Below are 22,698 nucleotides of genomic sequence, written 5' to 3' on the forward strand. Positions count from 1 at the left end.
TTCTCCCGAGCCAAGCCRTCCCGACAAGCAAGCGTTGGGAGCAGCCCATTACAGCCGCTGGGAGAAAAACGGCGAGCAACCACCAATTTCACTCCTTCTAGCTGCACAGCAGCAGAGGAACCTGATCTTTTCTCGCAGGGCCCTGGGTGGTTGCACGGCTCTTCGCTCTTTTTCCCCCTTGGGTTTTGGCCAAGGTGGGCGCTGAGCGAGGCGGGCGGCAGCAGCAGGGCCACTCACCTGTCATGGAGCGCGTGGTGGCACTTTCGTACAGGGGGACGCCCTCGCCCGCGTTGTTGAAGGCCTTTAAGGAAATCACGTAGTGGGAGCTCGGCTCTGCAGGGGACAACAGGACAAAGCRCACAGGGTTAGCGGGGGACGGGGGTCCGCGCGGTGCAGCGCTGCCCTSCACAAATACAAGGGGAAAACCAGCGGAGTTGGGCAAATACTTCTGCAAGATGAGCCACCATCCCTCATTTGTTGTTCTCTTCCCAAAATTTCCACTTACCTTTATTTTTGGGTGCTACCCCAGGCTTTCAAGAGATGACGTTTTTTGAATCAGCAGCAGCTTTGTCCAGGTAAGAGAACCGTGACTGGCTCCAGGAGCCTCCCGTGTCCCCAGAACCCATCAGTGATGGCCGTTTTACCCCTCCTGCACTTCCAGCACAGTGCCAGCGCTCCAAGAGCGACACAAGACACGCTGCAAATGTCACTGCTGCAGGTGACACGACCCCGATGCAGCCGGACGGGCCCTGGGGACACAGCCATGCCTTGGCCATCCATATGTCCTAGCTCATGGCAAGGCCACTCTAAATACCCCCTCAAATRCACCCAAAGCAGACCTTAATTTCTTTTCATTCTGCAGAAGCAAATCCCCACCGCATGAGGTGGGTGCTCACAGGCATGGCCAACGTGGGAGCTGCTGTCTCTCCACGCTTTGGGTGGAAAGAAGGCATGTTTGGGTGCAGGGAGGCACTTCATAGTGCAACGCTGCGAAAGACCTGCTGCACATTTACACATTTCACCTCCAGTGGTGCCAAAAGAACTCGGAGTGATTAACACCATTACCATAAACCTGGAAAGAATTAATAAACTTAGAGTACTTGCTGTATGTTACTAATATCCTTCCAACTCACATATTTTATACTTAATTTTAGGTCCAGTAGAGATGGTGTCATATTTGTCCAATATTCAGGTGACTTCTGTGCTTAATTTCTCCAAAGAGCTAAATTTTACAAAATGCCAAAYGAATGACTGGTGCATTAATAACTCCCTACACTAAGTATTATAYGGCCATTAATTCTGTCGGTATTCATTGTAATATCATGAGGGAATTATTTTGTATTCATAAAGATAMAGGATATATTTTCATATGATTTCCGCTGTCTATTACACTGCTACTTTTAATTTCTAATTGAAGTGCTGCAACTCCTAGATCCCACATTAAGATTTATTTATTGAGACCAAGTTGTTGTTTAGCTGAGTATTTTAACGATGTCCCATTCCCCAGTTGCTGCAGGAGAAAAGAAATTCACGGCACAAGTACAGCCCGACTCCATCTCTCCCATAATCTCTTTCTTCTGTCAGGCTCCCAACCATTGGGCCTAATTATCCATGCTGAAAAATGCCTGTGATGGASTTATGCCAGGGGTTAACATGGATCATTCTCCAGTGTATGTCCTGATAAAAACAGGGAATACTGAAGGATGAAGCTTTAGGACTCGAGGCTTGTCACGGATTTGTTGCCTGGCTGTTATCATAGCAGGCAAATTTTGCAGCATCTTGCTTTCCTTTTTCTACATATGCAGGAACACTTTAAAATAAATGTGCTCAGCATGTTGCTATGCATTTTGTATTTCTGCACTAATGGATGGAGGCGGTGAACTTTAAGCGGCTATATTTAGAGAGCACACATGGAGATGGGCAGTGGATCCAGCCTCTCGCTTTGTACCTCTCTGCAAGCCAGGCGACCRGCTCGGGCTCTCCCTGCAGCACCCTGGACACGGGCACTCCTGAAGGACAACCCACCACGTGCTAGGAGCGACATTAAAGAAAGGCATCATGAATCAGCCTCTAWCTGAGGGCTATTTCTGCTCCGACTGCGGCCGCACCAGAGACAGCTGGACTTCATACCTAGTCAAAAAACACCGTGAATTCCCAGTAATTAATAAGCAAAATGAGTGCCTTATTACTAATCTGCTCATGAAAAGTGCATTTGCAAGAARAGCTAAACGCGTTGGCAAAAATGTGATATCTACAATGGAAAATTCAAAAGCGGAGACTATGCTATCAGCACATCCCTCATTATTCATGTGCCTATACAGCACAATATATAGCRCACCAGATAATATAAATCAAGCACTCTGACATTTGATTAATGTTTATAACCGGAGAAGGCTGTATTTGTAAAATGCTAAGATTTGGAAGTGATCTGCAGCATTCTGTTAAAAACATGAAAAAATCAGGTGGTTAATTTGAGTTGCTGTTAACTGGAGCAACAAATAATTGCATTAGTCTCCTCCTAGATAAGAGGAAAAAGGCAATTTGCTGTGGTACAGCATTTGAACCGAGTATTAAGAATTGGATTTAGCCTAATACAATGAAAATATGAAAAAGCATTAATATTATTGTATGACAAAGTGTAGCTTTTAAAACTGCATTATATAYTAATACTACTGCTGGGGTCATTCCAGTGCTCTCCCTAGGAAAACTGCAAGTGCCTGGAGCGGGAGTTCAGCCGAGGAAAGCCTTTAAGTGTAAACTCCTAATAACRGCGGCTAATGCAACAAGAGACATTTGCCTTGCGAGCAGAAAAACGATGAGGAAGGAAGGGAGGAAGAGATGGTGGCTTTCAAAAAGGCTACTCGTGGTGCAGCTGCAAGAATTCAGAGGTCAAGTCTGAATTTTTCTCCGCCGACTGCTGCTCGTCGCAGTGAGGAAATCAGCTGTATCACAGTGGCATTAAAAGCTGCATTTGCTATTCTACAGCAGGAGCAGAACAGCCTTGCACGAGGAAGACTTTTTCTAGCAAGACTTTTTCTAGCAAGACGACTTTTTCTAGTAAGGGAAATCTCTTCATGCCTTTGAAGAAACCGAAGGAGTCTGTTTTAATTAGAGCACCGGCCAGGAACCCTTCGTGTCGATACTGGTGTGGAGCATCCTCTGGAAATGAAGTTGTGCTGTGAGGTTCAGTGGAAAAAAACAGAAGGAAAGAAGCCCAGGCTAAGCATGGACAAAATTAATTTCCTGCACTGACAGATGCTGCCCCTGGAAATAAATAATCAACAAATGGCAACTGGAAAAACTCATTCAAGATATCATGGTTATTTTCGTCTTTATGGGAAGGGTATAATTGTGACATCTCTATGGCCATTATGCACGGTCTTTTGACAAACACTGAGGTTTCACATATAATTTAATTTTCTTTTCAGCTAGAAATAAACACTTGACAACTGGATGTGAACTTCAACCCAAAGAAAACTCGGAGCCTTAAACAACAGTGGCATAAAGAAGTTCCAGTGCTTTAAGCTGATCCTCCACCTCAACTCAAAAACAAAATTTGAGAGGATGTTGAGCAGACGAGTGTGCAGGACGCTGAGCAACCAGAGCTACCTTGGAAACTAGCCCTGCTCCAAGCGAAGGCTTGAACCAGATGGTTCCATGGGATCCGTTCCACCTAAATTAACTGATGCTGATACCTCCCAGCACACACGGGATGCGGCCGGAGCCGTGAGCTGGTGGGAAGCTGTAAGCTACGGCACTAGGTCAGTCCTCTCTGCAACTATCACATTTGGCTCCACCAGAACCACACTGATTAGTGAAGCAAAGGGTGCCAATATCAGTGGAGGATTTAGCTGCAAGCAGAGCAGAAATACGGCTCCTTTCTAAGGCCTCTACCCAACTCTCCACAGGACAGGAAAACAGTCAAAATCCAAGTCAAAGCCAGTCAAAATTAGCTCAGACTACTACCAAAGAACAGCCTAAATTACCCCTGCCTGAGTCCATGGAAACATGATGCCCAGCAATCAATAGCACCAGCATCAGCTGCTAGATACAGAATAGCGCCTGGTAACATCAGCTTATTGCCGGGAAGAGGTAATCTATCAAGAGGAGAAATGTCAAATTGAACCCCACAGATATGGGTTATCGAATCCTGGGAAATGAAGAGATTACGGGACTTGAACACCATGCTCACAAGCAGAGCAGGTTTCCCGCGGTTGAGCCCTGAAGTGGAGCACTAGAGCTAGGGTTAGGCCTGCCTGGATGGCCAGGACTAAGGGAAAGCTTCCCGGGAAGTGTGAGCCTGCCTGTGCACATCGAGGAGCCCAAAGCACGTGTCCAACCAGGCTCTGCATCTTCGGGAGGAGCCTCTTCCCAGGGCAGCCTTGGGCAAACAGCAGGGCTTCACCAAGCTGCTGAACACACCTGTGCACTGCAGGCTCGCCAGGAGGCCACGCACACGGTGGGACATGTCAGAGCTACTCCGTGTCCCGCCTGGGGCCAGGACACCCACGGACTGACCCGGCCTCCTCTGTGCAGACACTTCCATAAGCGATGGACCGTCCACCAACTCCTCCCCACAGTGCCTTCACTCTGATTTTACACCCCAAAGGCCATTCCAACACACCCAACGGCCATGCAGTTAAATTCCTTCACAAAGAAACTCCTACAATGACATATTTTGGACAATCCCACACTTCCCCGGGGAGCACAGCTTAGAAGCAAGCTTTAAAATGGCACAAGGAAACCACACCGATCTTTCTTTAACATGCACTGCAATCATATTGACAGTTTTTAATGACAGTAGTGAAATATTCTATTAGAAGAGACTATCTCAGTGATAGTCTCCAAATGAGTTCAGCTCTCCTGTATTTTCAGCTAGATAAAATCTTAAATTTTTACTTCTTCTAGACACTTGCTGCCTCAGCAGTGGCTGCACTTCAGTGGTCGATGAACAGATCATCTTTGCCATTTCCTTTCATAGAGCATATCCCATCATTTGGAAATCTGCTTGAGAGGATTTACTACCAAAATGACCAAAATTGGTATCATGGACCTCACATATTACTTTCAGTAATACATGACAACTACCAGGAATGATCCTATGTCCATCACAACCAAAATTGCCCATATTTTCATCTACTGGTAAACGGAGCAATGTATAATGAGAAAGAGGAGCAGCGCTGAGTTAAGCTCAACTTGACAAGCGCTGCAAAGCTCACGTGTCCATCCTCCACGCTTATAACGGACAGGCCTAAGGATCTTTTTGGAGGAAGGGAAGCATGAAATTTAACTGTCTGAGAATTGCTAACCACCAACCTAACTATTCAGACTCTCAATTTTGGAAACTTGGCACTTTTTTTTTTCCATGCCAGAAAGTTCCATCCAATGTTTAAATAAAGTCAGCTAGATAACATGTATTTTAAGCACCAGGAATACCAGTACTTCCTGCAAATCAGTTGCTCCTGTTTAGCTCATTTTTGATTGCATCAAAATTTGAGCTTCTGGGTCTGGGGCTATTGCCTGAAGCCCTCTTCAAGGAAAAGGAAAAGAGAAAGAGAAAGGGAAAGGGAAAGAGAGAAAAAGAAAAGGGAAAAGAGAGAAAAAGAGAGAAGAAAAGCTTAGCTTTGAGAGTGAGATATTGAGCAGAGCAGAGGAAATCGGCATGCACATGTGCAATATGTCAGTCTTCTTGGGAGATGATGGACAAGCCACCTGTGTTCTTCAGTCCCTACGGTGTTAATATTTCCTTTCTTCTCCTTTAGTCCTCTGCCTGCAAGCTCTTTGAAGTGGTGACTTGCCGCATATTCCTGCACAACCAAGCTCCGATCTCGCTGGAACCTCTGGGCACTGCTGTAACCCAAGTAATAAAAATACAGYAATATTCAGACCTGCTTATCACAATCCTTAATTTATATGGTCCCTGAGAAGGGCAGTTCTGGTCACCAGCTCCACAGGATCACCAAGGATGAAGGATGGAGGGGGCTCCTCTGCATCAATGCCAAAATGTCCAGCACGTCTCTGTTTTGGAGACAACTTACCGCAGATCCTCAGGCCGCCGCTGGATGCATCTTACTTGTAAAACCCTGGGGAAAGTGTTTAACGGAGCAAGCACAATTCACAACGAGACCCCTGTAAGTGCTTTTATTTCAAGGCGGTTCAGGGGCCGGGCAGCGTCTCCAGCCCGAGCTGCCTGAAGAAGCCATCTCACCACGCCGGAGCCACGTCCCGCATGCAGCATCGCTGCGGGGAGGGCTGCAGGCAACGGCTCCAATTGGCGTGCACGGAAACGGCGCCGACCCCTGCGGAGCCGTGAACCTTTGCAGCTCCCGCGGTGCGTGGCAAGCGCGGTGCAGGCGGCGCCGCCACGGCCCCACGCTCGGCACGCACGCAGCGGGGCCGGGCCACGGACGTGTCGCCCGTGTGGGGGGCAATCAATAAGAAATGAGGCGCCCCGGCCCCGGGAGCGGGCTGGCATGAGAGGCGATGCCGTTAATGTGCCCGCGGGGTTAGCTGGAGCTTGGGCGAGACGAGGTGCATGCACGGGACACAGCGGTGGAATCACACCAGAGCAAAGGGGTTGGTGCTTTTTTTGTGCAAAAGTCTTTCTTTCATTTCCTGCAATTTTGCTGCAATCAACAATGAGCGAAACCGGGGGCTTCTGTAGCTGTTTTGATCTCCTTGGCATCACCTTAGAGCAAACGGTACCGCTGGAGAAGGCAGGTCATGGTGTTGGATCTGCACTTTTCCCTGGCAACACTGGTTTGCATCAAATCCTCCCCATTTTTTTGTTTTTTTTTTTTGTTTAATTTTTCTATTGATGAATGAATTAAAAATATTTATTCTTTGCCATCTGCATCACTTACATGACAATTTGGGATTATGCATTGTCCTCCAGAGCTCTATTCTTTACCAACAAGGAAGGAAATTCAGCTCTTCTGTCACATTTGTTGTCAACTGAGCCCCAAACTTTTGTCAAGGGAGCCTCTTTAACTACTACAAATGGGAAACCAAAATTTCAATTTAAAATGAGGCAAAGTCAGCCGTAGACACCAAACAGCGAGTGCTGGGCACAGATACATGGGCGGGCTAAAATCCATTTGTATGGAGGGGATCAGCAGAACACCCCTGCTGAAACCCCCAGGGTAGCCGATCTGGGGGAGCTGTGCAAGACCCAGGCACGATGCAAACAGTGCAGGGGTCTCAAACCAACCCTTTGCTCACGAGTGATCTCTGCATTCTGTAAGCAAAAGAACATCAGGGACAAATGAAAGAAAAATACTGCATGAAATAGTTGGGAAAATGGCTGCATTCTTCTAATGATAGTTTTCAAAGGAAAGAAAGAAATGAAGAGTCCCCGGAGTCCTGAAGTGCCTTTACCTGTTCGTGTTGTGCCTTAATTTGATCTATGAGGCAAACAGTGAGATGCATAAAATTTAACACATTTTGTTTGATTTTCACTGCTGCAATTTGTATTGAAAATGCAAAAGGGGAGGAAAAAAACCCAAGCTACATTAAAAAGCTTTTTTTGTTCCCTTTCATGTCTTTGTTATAATCCACAACTGTCATCTGCAAAGATTAAAGAAAATGAAGAACCTTCATTCTCTCTCTCTCCCTTTCCAGTAAACCAAAATGGACTTTTTTTTCCTTTTTTTTTTTTTCCTCATCCATGCACAAGGGTCAAATTTAATCTGATCTGCAGCTAAGAGGCCATAGAATTTGATGGCATCCTTTGCATTCCTGCTGGTATATTTGTTAGAATACAAATTCCAATCTAGGAGCTTTACCTTCATTTCCTCTCAGCTGTAACTGTTGATTTTCTGTTTTTATTTTCCAGTTTTGTTCTCTAAACCATGCAGGGACCTGCAGAGAGATGAACATCCAAACCACAGCCCATCACTCGAGCAGCAGCACTGGTGCTGATCAAACCTGCAACACCCCACACGTGTCTTTTGCTCTTCTCCTTGCAAAAAATAACCTGACAGGCTTGGAAGAACCACGACAGCTTTACTTTCAGCATGTGATTTAGCCGAGGGAAGGAAAGCTGTGAGTATCTGCCAGCTCGAGGCGGCTTCCACCAGCCTGCGCAACCTTATGTGCTTTGCAATAAATTCTTCTGATTTATTTGTGGTAGCTCTAGTCCTGCTCATTGCACAGAAGTTGCTCAAATGCATGAGATTTTCGTGTTGCAGCTCAGCAGTTCCAGATGGACACAACTCCGGGGGGATAGGGACAACTTTTTATAAGTCTTTGCTATTCTTTGCTGCATGTTGAGCGCTTCTTCTTCATTGCTGGACCACCAGGAGCAAAGGCTCCAGCTTGGAGAGAGACGGGAAAATGGTACATCAAGGTGTGCATTCCCAATCCACGGCTGCTGTCAAGTGGTGCACGTGAATCCCTGCACACTYCAAGATCAATGCAGCTCCTTCTTGAGTTGCATCAAGGCAATTGGGCACTAAAAAATCCTTAAAAATTATATCTTGCTCTCTTTGCGATGGTATGTAGAAGGATGTATTCCAAAGAATGAAGTCCACATTTCTATGAAATTCAGAAATTCGGTACGATTTTTCTACTCTGCCTAGACTTTAGATACTTTTAATACCTATAAAAGAGCTGGGTTTAGGTACTTTTAGGTACTTAGGACAGATTTCAGGGCCTTTTACAGATGAAAGTGATCTAATAATGTTGTTAGCATACTGGGTTATGCTATAATCATGTCACTACATTTCATTCTTCCAGAATGTGAATTAAAAATATAGCCCTGTGACCTATGGARAGCGTTGTGCAAACTATTGGGGCTGATGCGTCGGTTCAGGTATTTTGGTTTCATGTTTGCACAATCAGTAAAGGGAAATCTCCTCGGCCAGCCTCTTTCCTCTCCTTTTAACTGTATTCCTGGAGTAAATCGCCACGGTCAGGAGCCCGGTCAGCTCATTACTACCTTTGATGCCTTTTGAGTTGAATGGCTACAGAAATCGCTACTCTTTATGCGTAAAAAGATCACAATTGGCACCCGTGAAATTTCCAATATTGTTAAAACAACCATTAATCAGGTGATAACCTTGCCATTTATAATCATGAGCAAAGAATGAAAGGGGTGAGAAAGAAAAGAAAAAAAGAAATGAGGTGGCGCATTGGAAATGGGTCTCCTTGTTAGAATTATTCATTTGTGAATCAGTCAAGCACTGATTTCTCTGTCACAGAAAAGGTTGAATGAGAGCGGTGGATGCTCACTCCTGAAATTTATGAGACTGACATCAAATATCGTTCATACACTGCAGAAATAAAATACAACAAATTCTTCACTGACAAAGCTGCACTCTCACTATATTCTTATATTCTTCTGTGCCGGAGGAGAGCATCTCCCTGGCAATATGACCACTCAATCATGAGAAAATCACCCTATTTAATTCATTGTGGCGTACAAGCGTTGTATTCAAGATGATCATCACACAGAATGAAGTTCTCAATCATTGTTATGAAAGAGTGAGTATTTTTCTTCACGTTTTACGGAGTGATTTATTCAGCAGCTGAAGCCTCCTGCCCAGCCAACTGCTGCACCAGCAGCAGGTACCAGCTGATCCACTTATTAAGAAAGTTCTGGTTGTATCGAGTGATGAAGGAAGTACCTGAGTTGCCATGTGGAGGGCAATACTTCCACCACCRAGAGGGGAGGAATTAAACCGTGAGCCCTCCTGTGAGTGAGCAGGGCTCCTTCTCCAACAGGACATCCACATATGAAGGTCTCCCATTGCTTCCACCTATCAAGCAGAGTTTTAAAAGTGGACGGGAACACAAAGGTGCTGGGAAGTAGCTAACGGGACTTCCAGAGGGATTTTGGCCAACCTGCATCTGGAACCAGCATTATAAAGAAAGAATTATTAGTAAGGCAGTATGAGCAGACTGAAAATGACTCATGTCTGGACTTCCATAAAGAGCAAAGAAGGTGAATCCGGATGCAGAACGCAGCTCGGATTATGGACACTCGCTGTGGTCAACAGGAAGAAAAGAAGCATTGGAAGATGCAGATGTTGGATAGGCTGAACTACCCCTGCTCTTGTTCCCTGCTTATTTGAACCCCAGTTCCCTGTTCCTTAACACAGYGGGGCTGCCAATGGGATTGTCACTGACCGCCTTTATAGCCGCTACAGGATTTAGCATGACAATACAAGGACAGACTATTACAGTTTTCCCAGACATTTCTCGCCTTGGCATATCCCACCGTGAACAAAACCTGCCCAAATGCCAACGTGAGGAAGGGCAGCGTTGCCTTGCTGGCAAAAAGGGACCACTCCGGCAAGGCAGCCCGAAAAAACAGGAGCACTGGGGGCATTTCAGCCTCGGCAAGCTGCAAAATCCCATTTTTTCAGCCCAGGGACTGAGCTAAACACACGCCCGGTGACCTCTCCACTGTCAAGGTCCAAAAAGACCAAGGAGAGCTGTGGAGCTGAGCAGCAGCAACCCGCAGGAGGCTGGAGGATCTAAAGGGAACGGTTGTTCAGAGGAGAGAAAAAAGGTCACTGAAGTTCCTCCTTTATGGAACTACCAGACTTTTTTTGTGTGTGCATTAAGTTTAGGATGAGACGTAGCCCCTCCAGAGAGAAGAAACTTTCCAACAGGTGGGAAGAGTCCATAAAACATCTAGGAAATATTTTTCCCCTCTTGCTGCCAATGAGCACCTTTTGATTCTCGATTCTTGAGATTCTTCTTGAGAACAGGATTTTTATTAGGAAAGAACTCGGTCTCATGTTTTTGTACAATTTTCTTATAATGGCTTCTAATAAAGCTCGTGAATAATGTAAGAAGCGTTCGCAACTGTTTTAATTTTTTAAAAGCATTCTCTGGGCCCTTGGCGACATCCCTCTGGGGCTCATTTTCTGTGGATATTTAAATGATGGAATTTCATTAGTGCAATTATTCATGGAAATTGATTTTCAAAGAGTACATGTGAACGTTCACAGGCACTGAATTTGAGATGTGCACAGGTCAGGACTTATAAGCAAAGTGCTTGTATCCTTGGCCAATTAGGGATCGGATGCATGCGACTTATCTGGACAATTACAATTACGCTGCGCTGCTCACATTCTGAATATCTGCAATCAGACCATGAAATATGCAGTGAAAATATACTTGCCATGTTAATATATTTGAATAATTAATAACTTCCATAAAATTCTCAGTCTGTTTGAGGATGCTCAGCAGGAGAAAAAAAATCGCTTTAGTGACTAAATTATTTATAACTAAATATTTGGTCAGCTCAGAACATTTCTTGACATTCACTAGATGTCCCAGAGTTACTTCTCTATGATTAGTGAAATGTTTTCTCTGACTTGCTGGACTCCCTACATATTTCTGCCTGACAGCACAGCCAAGAATATATGTATGTATAATCCAAAGAAACAGCTTTATTAGCTGAAGCAGACAACCACCTTTCCACAAATGCCAATTACAGTTACCTGAGTAGAAGACTTTCGCAAAACAACTTTAAAGCTGCATAAAATATTAYCAAGTAGCCTGCCTGAGTCCTTGAATAGTTGGGAGAGCTTTTTGCAGTTCTCTGCAAGTCCCTAAATCATTAAGGAGGTAACCGGACATCAAGAAGCTATTTGACAAAYTAAGAGCAAAACCAGTTAATTCCAATCCACTTTTTAGTTTTCTCTAAGAAAACAGCAAAACGTGTCAGATGGCCCTGTTTCATGGTGCTATGAAGTCCAATTACCCACATAAGTGMCCCTGGATATCAAAGAGCTTCAGCACTATCTAGAGAGTGTCCAAGGCTTCTGACACTAAGGCATCGAGATCGTGAGCAGACCCTTGGTGCAGCCCCAGTGCACCAAGCCGATGAATCCTCCTGGCATGTCTGATTATTCCCAGACTACTAAGCAGAAAGCTTATTTAAAACAACAACAACAAAAAAGCAGCTACTGAAATAAAAGAAGAAACGTAAAGAAAACCACTGAGCTTTCTGAATTTCCTGCAATTCCAGTGCTAGGGCGGCGGTGCATCAAACCCAGCAAGATCCATGCTCACCATGCCCATGATGGAGGCCAGCGGTCACAGGGGCTGTGCAGGGATCTAAGCAGAGTCACCTCTCTCCTGGCACTGGTTTTTTTCAGACATAAAGCAGGAATTTTGCAGCTACCACTAAACTCAAACACAATGGGAGCAAGTCCAAGGAATAAATCTGCACAATCAGGAGACAGCGTTGGGAAGACAGGACTTGGAGAGAGGTACTGATCAGCACTCAACTGTCATATTTGACATGTCTGAGAGCATCCCAAGTTCTGAGGGTAAAACCAAAGGTTTAGTTAGCATTACGTTTTCCTGCGATGAGAGGTCAGTCTTACTTCCTCCCTGGCCTGTGTTGTTATTGCTATGATGTGAAACCTGGGAATGGGACAAGTGGGGATTACCATGGCTGTCCATCAGAGGAAAAGCACACAGTGGCACAGTATCTACTCTCACAGATCTTTTGCCAAAGATCACCATTTTCTCAGAGCTAAGAGGCTGGAATCCACAGTAGATCKACATCCTCCAAAGAGTTTAAACAGTTTCAGTACATTTAGCAACCTCGCCAGTTTTAACTTCAGAAGAATTAGGAAATCCACCACCAGCTCATCCAGCAAGCCTGAGGAATCATCAGCGGTGTTAGAGGATACGGAGAAACAGGTAGAAGGAGAGACTCTTGAGGCAACAGGTACCGCTTGGAGAAGACACCCGGCCTAGGCAGCTGCACAGGTGCTGCTCGAGTGGGTATAACTTGCTGCAGGAACAAACAACACTGAATGAAACATGATGTTTCCACGTACCTGGTACTGGAAAGGCCTCCACTGCGTTTGTCCGTTGGGTACAAGGACCGGAGCAGGCGCAGTCTGAGCTTAACCTCRATGTCAGCGAGAGCTCAGCTGGTAGCAGCCCCACGTTCAACATGGTCTAACGCCACCACCAAGACATCAATCACAACGGGGACTGATACCTACCGCAACTTGGCCCTGTGCTCCCATAGCCCGAGCCCACAGCGTGCAGATAGCCCCATCCAACAGCTTGGAGAGGAGGCTCTAGAGATTGCTAAAAATAAACCTACAAACCAGCGGAGTCTCAGGTGAACCTCTTGACGCTACCACAAGCTGAAGCACTTACTCACCCAAATTTTCAATGGAATAGTAGCGCTGCTTGCTGTCCACCCGCACGGTCTCAGCGTAGGGGCTGCCTACGCCGTAGCCGATGATGTAGCCGCGCACCACGATGTTGGGGTTCAGCGGGGGAGTCCAACTCATCACGATGCTGGTAGTCAACGGCCTGACATGGAGAGAGCTGGGCTGATCAGGGACCTGGGATTCTGGGATGCAAAGAGAAAACAAATACCAATTAATATCCTCCTCATTCAACTTTACTATTTATAAGGTTTCAGTTAGATTATAACACTTGTACAAAGAAACAACGAGGTGCCCCAGAGTTACATGCAGAGCTCACATGCAATTTATTTTCTGAGCTACGTTCTTCCCCTCTGAGAGCACSGACTTTCCTCTGCCAGTTTTACACAAAGTGTCTCTTAGTGCTCTCCACCTTTAGCATAGGAGCACCAGAGAGCTGAAATTATACAGGAAAACAAAAGATGATTTTTTGAGGTTTGCTAGAGACACCTTTTATCTTAATTTGCAGATGAGGTATAATATTTAATGAAAAAGGTTGACTTTGTTCGAGATACACTAGGATCTTCGGGCAATAACCTCTCTTTCCCAGCAAAGCAGCAAGCAAATTTTAACTCCTGGACTTCTCTCGACTTAGAATCTGCTTTAAATAATTCACAGCACTGAGAAATGTAATAACAGAATGAGACCTTTCGTGTACAGGTACTCTCAGGTAAAATTCATTAAGTTCTAATTAATCACAGGAGAACTATTTGGTAGACTTTGTCTTCTATCAGCCTACTTCCACTTCAAAGACAGATGAGGAAATGCCTTTTGTTGGAGTTGACTCGGTAACTACCATATCACAAGTCTCTTCAGTGGAGCTGCACAGTAGCTTGTCTTTTTGAGAGCAGAAAGAGACAAGTCACTATTTTTCCCCAATGAAAAGACTTGCAATATAATAGATGAAAGCTTCCAGGGAGGGCAACAAGGACAGGACGGAGGAGGCAGCAACAGTATAAAGTGACGTGAACTCCAACAAAAGACTCTGCGGTTGTGAAGCATTCCCACCGTAAACCTTGGAAAAGGCAATAAAAAGAGGAATCGGCACTTTCCAGTGACCAAATATACGTCCTTGGTATTTTACGTGCTTTCAGATGCATCGTTATGCGCACAGCAGAGTGCCGTGAGATCCCGTGGGCTCTTCAGAGGCGGCACAGCACCAGCACGGAGCACCCAGCAAGTTTAGGAGTCCTTTGCATCCAGCTGCTCCCAGCTCCCTGGGTCTCATTTAAAGGCTGAGGAGCGTTCCCTGCAACGTGGCTACTCACACACCGAAGGCACAGCCTGCACGTCACGCACAGCTGCCACTCACCCCCGCGCCACGCTCAAACTCGCCTTCCAGGCAGAAACTAAAGTTACTGCAATAGCTACTGCTGAAGCGTGCTGTTGTTAAAACAAAACTACGTGTTTCTTACAGAACTCAGAGATAAAGCGGTGATTTACAGTCTTGAAATAAGTTAGACGACGTAGCAAGACTGAAATTCCTTGAACATCCTAAAAGTAGCAATTGTCAGGCTGCAAAATGATATCAGAATATTCAGAGGCCCTTCTGGCTTCAGACGATAATTTTTACATCTCACACAACACAGATTTCAAATGCAGTACAAACACCTCCAGGCAGCTGGTGGATTACAACCATTGTATTCAAACAGTTCGTATTATTTATTGCAGACAATTCAGACAAGCGATTCATGCACTTCGGAGCAACATCACCATTTCTCGATTCAAAAAAGCAGAGAGCAGTTTAACTTCTTGCTCCCTTCTTGTGAAGCAGGCCTCTAAAACAAAGCCGGATGAACAACATTTTTAAATGTATTTTTCAAATGTTTGGCAAACACTGGGTGGGTTCTTGGCCATTTGGGGAAGAAGAAGCGTTTGTCGAGACAGGAGGGAGATGAGAAATCCCGTGAGATCCCGCATATTTCTGGCTCTTCTCAGCTTCCTGTTTTCTCTTTGTTAAGTACTTTTAATTTCATTTTAATTAACTTTATTTTCCAATAGTCTCTGGAAAAAAAAAATGTTTTTCTTACTCTGAAATAGCTCTAAATTTTTGTGCTGTGCATTTAGCAYCCCAAAACGCAAAGCCAAACTCACCACTATACTGGGGACCCTGCCACCTCCCACCAAGTCATTGTGTCGGTCACCCAGGGCCACTCCGTGGTCAGGACCACTTACGGGTCCCCAATTCCACTGACAAGCTGGAGAAATCCTTCACACTTGGGTCACTTGAGCAATTTCCCAAGCCATTCACACAGGGGCATTGCACAAAGTAAGGGCCATTTTCACTCATGCAATTTTGCTCCCGTATTTCTCCAATCGCTTTTCAGTTTAAATTACAAGGCGATGGCAGTCTAGCCTGTCACGCTCTTAAAGCACTAATTTAGAGCTGAAGTTAAACTATATCACTATTGAATACATCTTCCATCTGCTCCAGGCAGTAATCAGAAACCAAGCACCCTAAACCCATTTTCCTGCAGGAAGAWCCCTCCACCAGCTTGATCAGCAATTCTCTTGCATCCTTGCTCAAGCTGTTTAAATGCAACCCCTTTGGGGAAAAGCACTGCTTTCTTTCTTGCTTTCTTTCTTTTTGAGGTTTAAAATAAATATTTAAAAACTTCCCAGCTGCCTGCAAAGGCCCTCGCGCTTTCCAGGGAACCTTGCGGAAGCAGCTCTGTTTGGATTTCTAATCACTCGAACAAAACACGCTAATTAAAATGAATATCCATGGGGAGCAGTTCTCCAGGATGCTGTTTGTCTTCCCATTGCTCAYGACGAGCAGGCTCCCAGCAAAAGCAAGGGGAGCTGCACTGGCAGGAATTGCAGCCAGCAATCCRGGCAAGAGCACTCGTCCCGCTCCGCTCACACTTGCAGGGCTCTCTACAACTCCCAGCAAGGAGCAGATTTCTCCCCAGGGCTTATCAGAGTATCATGTTGGCAAATRCATATCTATTATGCAGTGCCGTGCACGAGACGGTGCGGCGTTCCGACGACAATTCATTGCTATTGTTAATGCATGTAAATACAATACACGGACAAAATAAAATGCCYGGGCTTTAATTCATTCCTGTGCGCCTAGTCCTCCTGCGTGTCTTCTGTGATTGCTCCATTAGCATCTTTGCGTGAACACAGGGAGTTGGGAACAAAGCCTTCAAAGGCCTGCGCGCGGCGTACGAAATGCAAATACAAGCAACGTGTAGCAACACGCTCCTTGCTTTCCGCACGCCGAGGTGTGCTCCCGACCTGCATTCTGCTCCTGACAGTGACGAGCCAGCTGCCTGCTCCTTCACCGCAGCATTTCTGCGGCTGCTGTCTATCCCATTTGTAACTGGAAAGATAACATCGCGCAGCACGGCACCTTGCCATCAGCCGCGATGGGTGCAATGCTAAAGCTGTCGTCTTTTATTTAAAACACCGACGGGAAACTACCTGTATTGGTTGTCTTATTGTGCATGACACGTAACGCGAGCAGTCACGGCTGCTCTAGTGAAAAATGCATTGGGACGTAACGGAAGGGACATGAAATGGGCAGGAATTGGTTGCGAGGGTTGCTTCTGAGATCATAAGGCAACCCCTTCAGCCAAAAGAAGCCAACATCAAGCCCCGTGGCGCATTTAAACTAATTATTTATTTATTCTTTCATCCAGCTTGCCTTTGATCCTTTCTAGGTGCCTCATTTAGTTTTAGAAATTATAGCCATTTTCATCAGTGTTCTCTTATTTTCTATTCATCTCCTTCCTACTACAGACTTGCTTCTCATCAGTTGTATACAGCCCTGCCATGACTTCCATCTGTCACGTTCTTTGTTCCATTTTATTTGTACTCTAGTTAATTCTTTTTTGGTAGACTTTTTCATTACTCTCTTCCATTCTTCCTCAGATATCTCAGCCATTTTATCTAACCCTTTCATTTCAGTGTGTTTTTTTTTCTCTCCCCTTTTGTGTCAGCATCTGCACAGGTTTACAAAGCCCACGGCTTCCCAGTACCTGAATCCCATCATCTTTTACTGATTATTCAGCTTTGTTGCCAACCTAAATTTCTAACATCTGCCAAAAAAAATGCTAGAAAATGGCTGTTGAGATGTTTGGGTTATTTATTTAGTGCATTGCTAGGATTGTTGGTATTATTTCAGTGTTTCTTCAATTGATTATGATTTATGAAGTTACAAGTTCACATCACGGGATTATTTCAAGCAGTCGTGACACTTAGGAACTAGATTGTGGCAATGAATTATTAGAGCAAAACACCCAGGTCCAACACCCCGCTCCTGGTGATAATGGGGAAACCCAACAGAAGGCAGGTGGGATTCAGAGGTGTAAGAAAACAGCTCCTGGATGGTTACTGCCAAGGTGGGACTGTTGCTTAGCTTAGCAATCGCAACTGAGGCTGTAAAGAAGAGTGAGGCTAAAAATAAGGAATCCTGAAAGCTTTTGAACAGATAAAAAGGAAACTAATAATAAAAAAGGAGGCTTTTTGCTGTTTCCCTTCACCTGCGCAGAAAGCCAAGCAACCTGGGACCACGAAACACTTTCTCCCAGCAGCCACTATTATCCTTATCCCGGGAATCAGCCCTGGGGCTGGCAGCACGTGGCGCAAGCAGTGGCACCTGCCAGCTCCCTGCTAGAGGGCTTGGGGCGAGAGCAGCTTCGAGAGAGATGCATTTACCATCGAGGTCGTTCTCCGGCGTCTCTGCCGTGTACCAGTCCGAGGGGGGGCCGGTCCCGTTCACGGTCATGGCAGCGACCTGGAAGCTGTACTGGCTTCCTTTGTCAAGCCCTAATGACAAATAAATTGAGAAGATCATATAGAAAGAAGAATAAAATAAATAAAAAAAAACCTCATAGGATAGGTACTATGTGAGCAGCTGCAGAACGGTTTGCTTTCCAGGGCTCTAAGGAAACATGAAATCCTGCCAGTATTACAGGATGAGCACAAATTCAGAAACAGACACTTTCCTCAGTGGCCGAAGTTACCAGAAAACCATTTCTGTGGCATTCCTGAACATGCCACAGAACTCCTCAGTCTCCAACTCAGGAATATATGTTTATCTTCTTACTTAGCCTATACGGACCACAAAGCATAGGGGTAAGAAAAAAAAAAAAAAGGCACTCTATTTAACTGCAAACTCTGTGAAAATTTGCAATGCTCTCCGGAGAACAACGTTTACAATTAAAAACATTTAGCTGCCATGGAAGCCTCCTGTAAAATCGCAAGCTGCCCGTTACAACCCTCCCTGTATCCCCGAGCTCCGATGCTGCTGCAGATGTTCCTAGCGTGGGGTGAGGCACCTGCCTGCCAAGGAGAAGACGGCAACAGTGCCAACACGTTAATATTTCAAAGGCCATGTGCAGCATCTCCCCGCAGAAACCACTTTTCTTTCTGCAGCTATCAGTTATCTCCCTGGGCATGCAGACGTCTGTGGTAATGGGGACCATTGGCCCAGGTAACACTGTGAAGTTGAGAGTTCTGTATTTCATGACCTCCTCATGCAAGAAGTCTTGATTTTCATTAATTAAGAAATAWTAAGTAGTATTGCTTTTCCCTCCAAAACAGTAAAGTTATTCTTTCTGAAACACACAGTTCAGGATTGCTCCCAGTTACACTGCTCTCTGCACAAGTAAATACAAGGCAGGCGAGCCCAGGACACTGGAGGCAATAACGGAGCCAGCCTGAATTCAATGGCAAAGCTGCCATCAACTTCCACAAAGTTCAATTTTCACCCTTGGTACTCTGCTGCTGTCTTAGTTCTGTCTAGGGCAACTTCTTCTGCAAGAACCCAACTGAAATACAGTTTTCACCTATTTGTATTCACTGTTATAATACTGATCTGCTGACTCGTTCACTGCAAACACATATTGGCTGTGATCTGCTACTGCACTTTTTATTTTGGGAGGAGATATTTTTCCCATATAAAATCTTGGAAAAGCAACAGGAGAAATGGATATTTTTGCAGGAAAGGGGAAATTGGAAATTGCTGAGCAAGTGTGCTAAGAAACTATCTGTGCAAGTGTGCTAAGAAACTATACCAAACATAAACTTGGCTTCAAACTCATTAATGAAAATGATAAAATCTAGGGGCAAAGATACAGTAAAAGCAGGGGAAAAAAAAAAAAAAGATTGTCTTTGCAAAACACAATAAAACGCTACCTGCCAGCAAAGAAATCGATATTCCCTTGAAGTGAAAGTATATTTTATTCCCAAAGCATTTAATTCATCAAAACCTTGCAAGGCTGTACCAAGTGAACACTGACCTGTGAACAAGTACCAGAGGTTGTTCGGCTCCAGTGTTTCAATCTCGCCCCGGCGGGTAGTCTTTCTATGTCGGATTTTATAGCCTGTAATAAATCCATTTTGTGTACCTGGTGGTGGAGGCAACCAGCTGACTTTGATGCTCTGCAACAGAGGAGATATTAGCGTCGAAATCTGTGCACAGAAATGACAGAGCTGAAGCACATCAAAGGAACGGAGCTATCAAGGCAAGAAGAGCTTTGTTAGTAACAACACAGACTGGAGCTGGCCACGCTTTCCAGCACGGGTGCAGCTCAGGTCCGATGGCACGAAGCACGCGGTGCGTTCAGGGCCCTTCGCAGGGATTTCTCCTCTCAGCCGGCCCGCGAACACCACCTGATAAACGTCAGCCCAGGGGCAAGCAGCCACCACGGCTCTCTCCACCTTGCAGCCCAAAGTGCCCGGGTCTCCTCCTCCTGACTGCAGGATAAAAATAGCCAGCTGTCTGGTTCTAATCATTTTAATTCCACATTATATTCTCAGCATTTTAATTAACCTATTTTAATCCCACACATCGTGGCAGAGATGTTCCTACACCTTCACTGTAACGGCATAAGCCAAGTCTCTGACTAGGAGACTTCCTGCTTATTCAAAGACATAATAAAATTTTAGCCGATCCAGGAATATGGTATAGATAGATCCATAGCTCCTTTTTTTTTTCCCCCCTCCTCAATATTGCGTGTCTCACCTAAGTTGTATAAAGGATCTTATTTCAACCTAAGCCATAACAAAACCGGTCCTTTGGGACGTCTCTTGATTCCCACCTCCTCTGCTCTATTCCCACCACTTCTTGGCTCCAAGGCCCGCAGGAGCTTTGTCCCTGCAGACCCAACCAAYGTATCCGACCCCTCCGGCCACTTTTCCTTGTGCCTTTCCTTCTGCCGCTGCACCCCTGGAGAAGGTCCTTGGGCAGGACTGGTGCCGGGTGGCCACGAGGCCRTGCCCCACACGTAGTCCCAGCCTTTGCTCGCTGCCTCAGCGGCTGCGGCTCTTAGCGGCATCTTCTCCTTTGCACTGCAGCAACCTCATTGCTTTAGGAGCCTTTTGTGAGGGAACTCCTCACGAGAGCCTTGTGGAAACCAAGTCAATGACATCAACTGGATCTCCTTGCCATGCGCTCAGGGATGGTTTCCAAGGACTGTAACAGGAATGGCAAGCATGATTTTTCCCCACAAAACCTGCATCAATTCTTTCCCATCATATCCTGTTCATCCACAGGTCTACTCATTCTACTCTTTCTTACAGTTTCTACTAAATTTGACCAGGAAAAACACCACATTTACCAGACTGATAAGGGAGCTGGTATCGTGCAACATTAATATTTCTTTCCTARGCCAATCTGAGCATTGCTTGTTCCTTATAAGTCTCCAATTCTTTGGGAGTCTTAACTCAGCAGAACATCAGGTATTCAGGATATTAAAGGTATCTTACGGAGCAACACCTAACAAGTGTATCTATATAGTCTCTTATAGCACCGTGCTACAAATTTTTGGACAAAGAAAATTTGATCCACTGCATCACAGTGGATAGTTTTTGACGAAATACAATTTATTACCATTACTGAGTTGCTGAGTCCCTACATAAATATGTTATAGCACATTTCAAATTAATTACTGCAATAGCAAAATCAATTTTCATGCATAGGTTGCCTAGTGATTTATTGTTACAATCAATTATGCATTTCAAAATCAATACTTCMAGTTTTCAATGCTGAGCAAAATAATGTCGACTTTTCTGCATTAGGGCAGAACAAACTCCATTTTTCAATCCGAGGAGTGATTGTATTAAAAACAGATTTGRTCACTTTGCATATTGAAATTGCCTACATATAAAATGTTTATGGGAGAACGCAAACGCCCAGAGAGCGGCTTTAAAACATATTTGTGTTGACAGCTCTGAGGACCCGTCTAGGAGCAACTTGCTGTCGGACACCGAGGTGCTACCAGCCAACTTCTGCACAGCGTTGTGCTCAGCTCGAGTGCAAGGCAGGTGGCAACGGGGCCCATAAAGCTACTCATATCAACCCAGGGGCACCCCAAGAAGCTGAGTAAAAATACATATATATATATGGGGAAGAAATGGCAGAGAAATGGAGGGCTGGGAAGGCCACCATGGACCTGCCACCCAGCTTGTGCKGACAACTGCTTGCAGGAATGATTTGTAGATGGGGAAATCCCACAGAACGGGACAAATTCACRTGGGTCTCAAGCTGGAAAAGGCGTTAACGTCCCAAATGGGACACTGACCAGCTTTCCAGGGAATGCAGCAGGCAAAGGCAGTGTCCCAGTACAGCAGAGGGACACAGCAGGGTCCAGSCACCTGCAACATCAACACGCTCGTTGCTTTTAAGGAGCAAGGAACTAGTGCAGGTCTTACAAGGAACCGCACAGGGCCTGTTAGCCTTTTTTTAAAAAACAAAYATCCCTCATTTGGAGCTGTGCTCCACCAGCAAAGCCCCGTGCAGCCTCCCATTTAAACTGGGAGGGAACTCCTAAGAACGACCTCCCTTTGATTTTCTGACTGCAAGGACAGCAGCTCAGGGTAGGTCCTGCCAGGTTGTCTCCACAAGTAACTAATTTCCCTGTTTAAGTATTAAGCCTTATTTCTAGCCCAAATTAGACACTTTTTTCCCCCTCCCTSTTCAAGGCTTCCAGCAGAAGCATCAAAGCACTTGGAGCCCTGASCCCTCCAAGCATTGCAGGTTTAGGGAGACCCCGACCCTGAGGCAAGGGTTGGGGTCCATATCCTGGCACACTATCCAGGAGCAATGGAGTGGAGCCCAAGCCCCACGTAGAATAAATGAGGTTGTCTGTATGACCAGGGGAAAAGCAGGTTCTTTACACATCTACCTAAAGCCCTCACAAAYTAAACCATGGTCATCGCGGCTCCCTCGCACCTCAACCTGGTCTCCATGGACACCGTGACGATGCTTTTCATCAATAGTACTTAACATGCGACCCTTGGCTCCGGGAAAATCAATGGCTGAGGTTCTGGGGCCTCTCGTCCTTTCCTGTGCTCGAGGGAGAGCACAGTAACTGCTGCCCTGATCCTTCACGTCTTATCCAGGGGGAAAATATTTCATTGCAATGAAGTATTTCATTGCAATTGTGCTAGGACTTCTAAGGAAACCATAAAATGAAGTTGACTTTCAAGAGGATTTGATGAACCTTTTAACCCTCCTTGAAATGTAAAGTGGAAGAGTATYGTGAGGCGTTGCTTGCCA

The 22,698-nt window shown here is 45.4% G+C and overlaps 1 protein-coding gene across 1 annotated transcript in view; it reads right to left on the reverse strand.

Annotated features, from left to right (window-relative positions):
- The window catches only part of DCC (DCC netrin 1 receptor), a 349,458-nt gene that overhangs the window by 65,824 nt on the left and 260,936 nt on the right, over positions 1 to 22,698 (reverse strand). The window contains exons 13-16 of the mRNA XM_026038936.1: positions 19,439 to 19,580; positions 17,853 to 17,963; positions 13,142 to 13,336; positions 238 to 333 (exon numbers count right to left, since the gene is read on the reverse strand). Of these exons, the coding sequence (XP_025894721.1) occupies positions 238 to 333; positions 13,142 to 13,336; positions 17,853 to 17,963; positions 19,439 to 19,580 (544 nt within the window). The remainder of the gene's footprint in view (positions 1 to 237; positions 334 to 13,141; positions 13,337 to 17,852; positions 17,964 to 19,438; positions 19,581 to 22,698) is intronic.

This window comes from Nothoprocta perdicaria, unplaced genomic scaffold (genome assembly GCF_003342845.1).
Source record: "Nothoprocta perdicaria isolate Ctin4 unplaced genomic scaffold, notPer1 scaffold_10, whole genome shotgun sequence".
NCBI classification, from domain to species: Eukaryota; Metazoa; Chordata; class Aves; order Tinamiformes; family Tinamidae; genus Nothoprocta; species Nothoprocta perdicaria.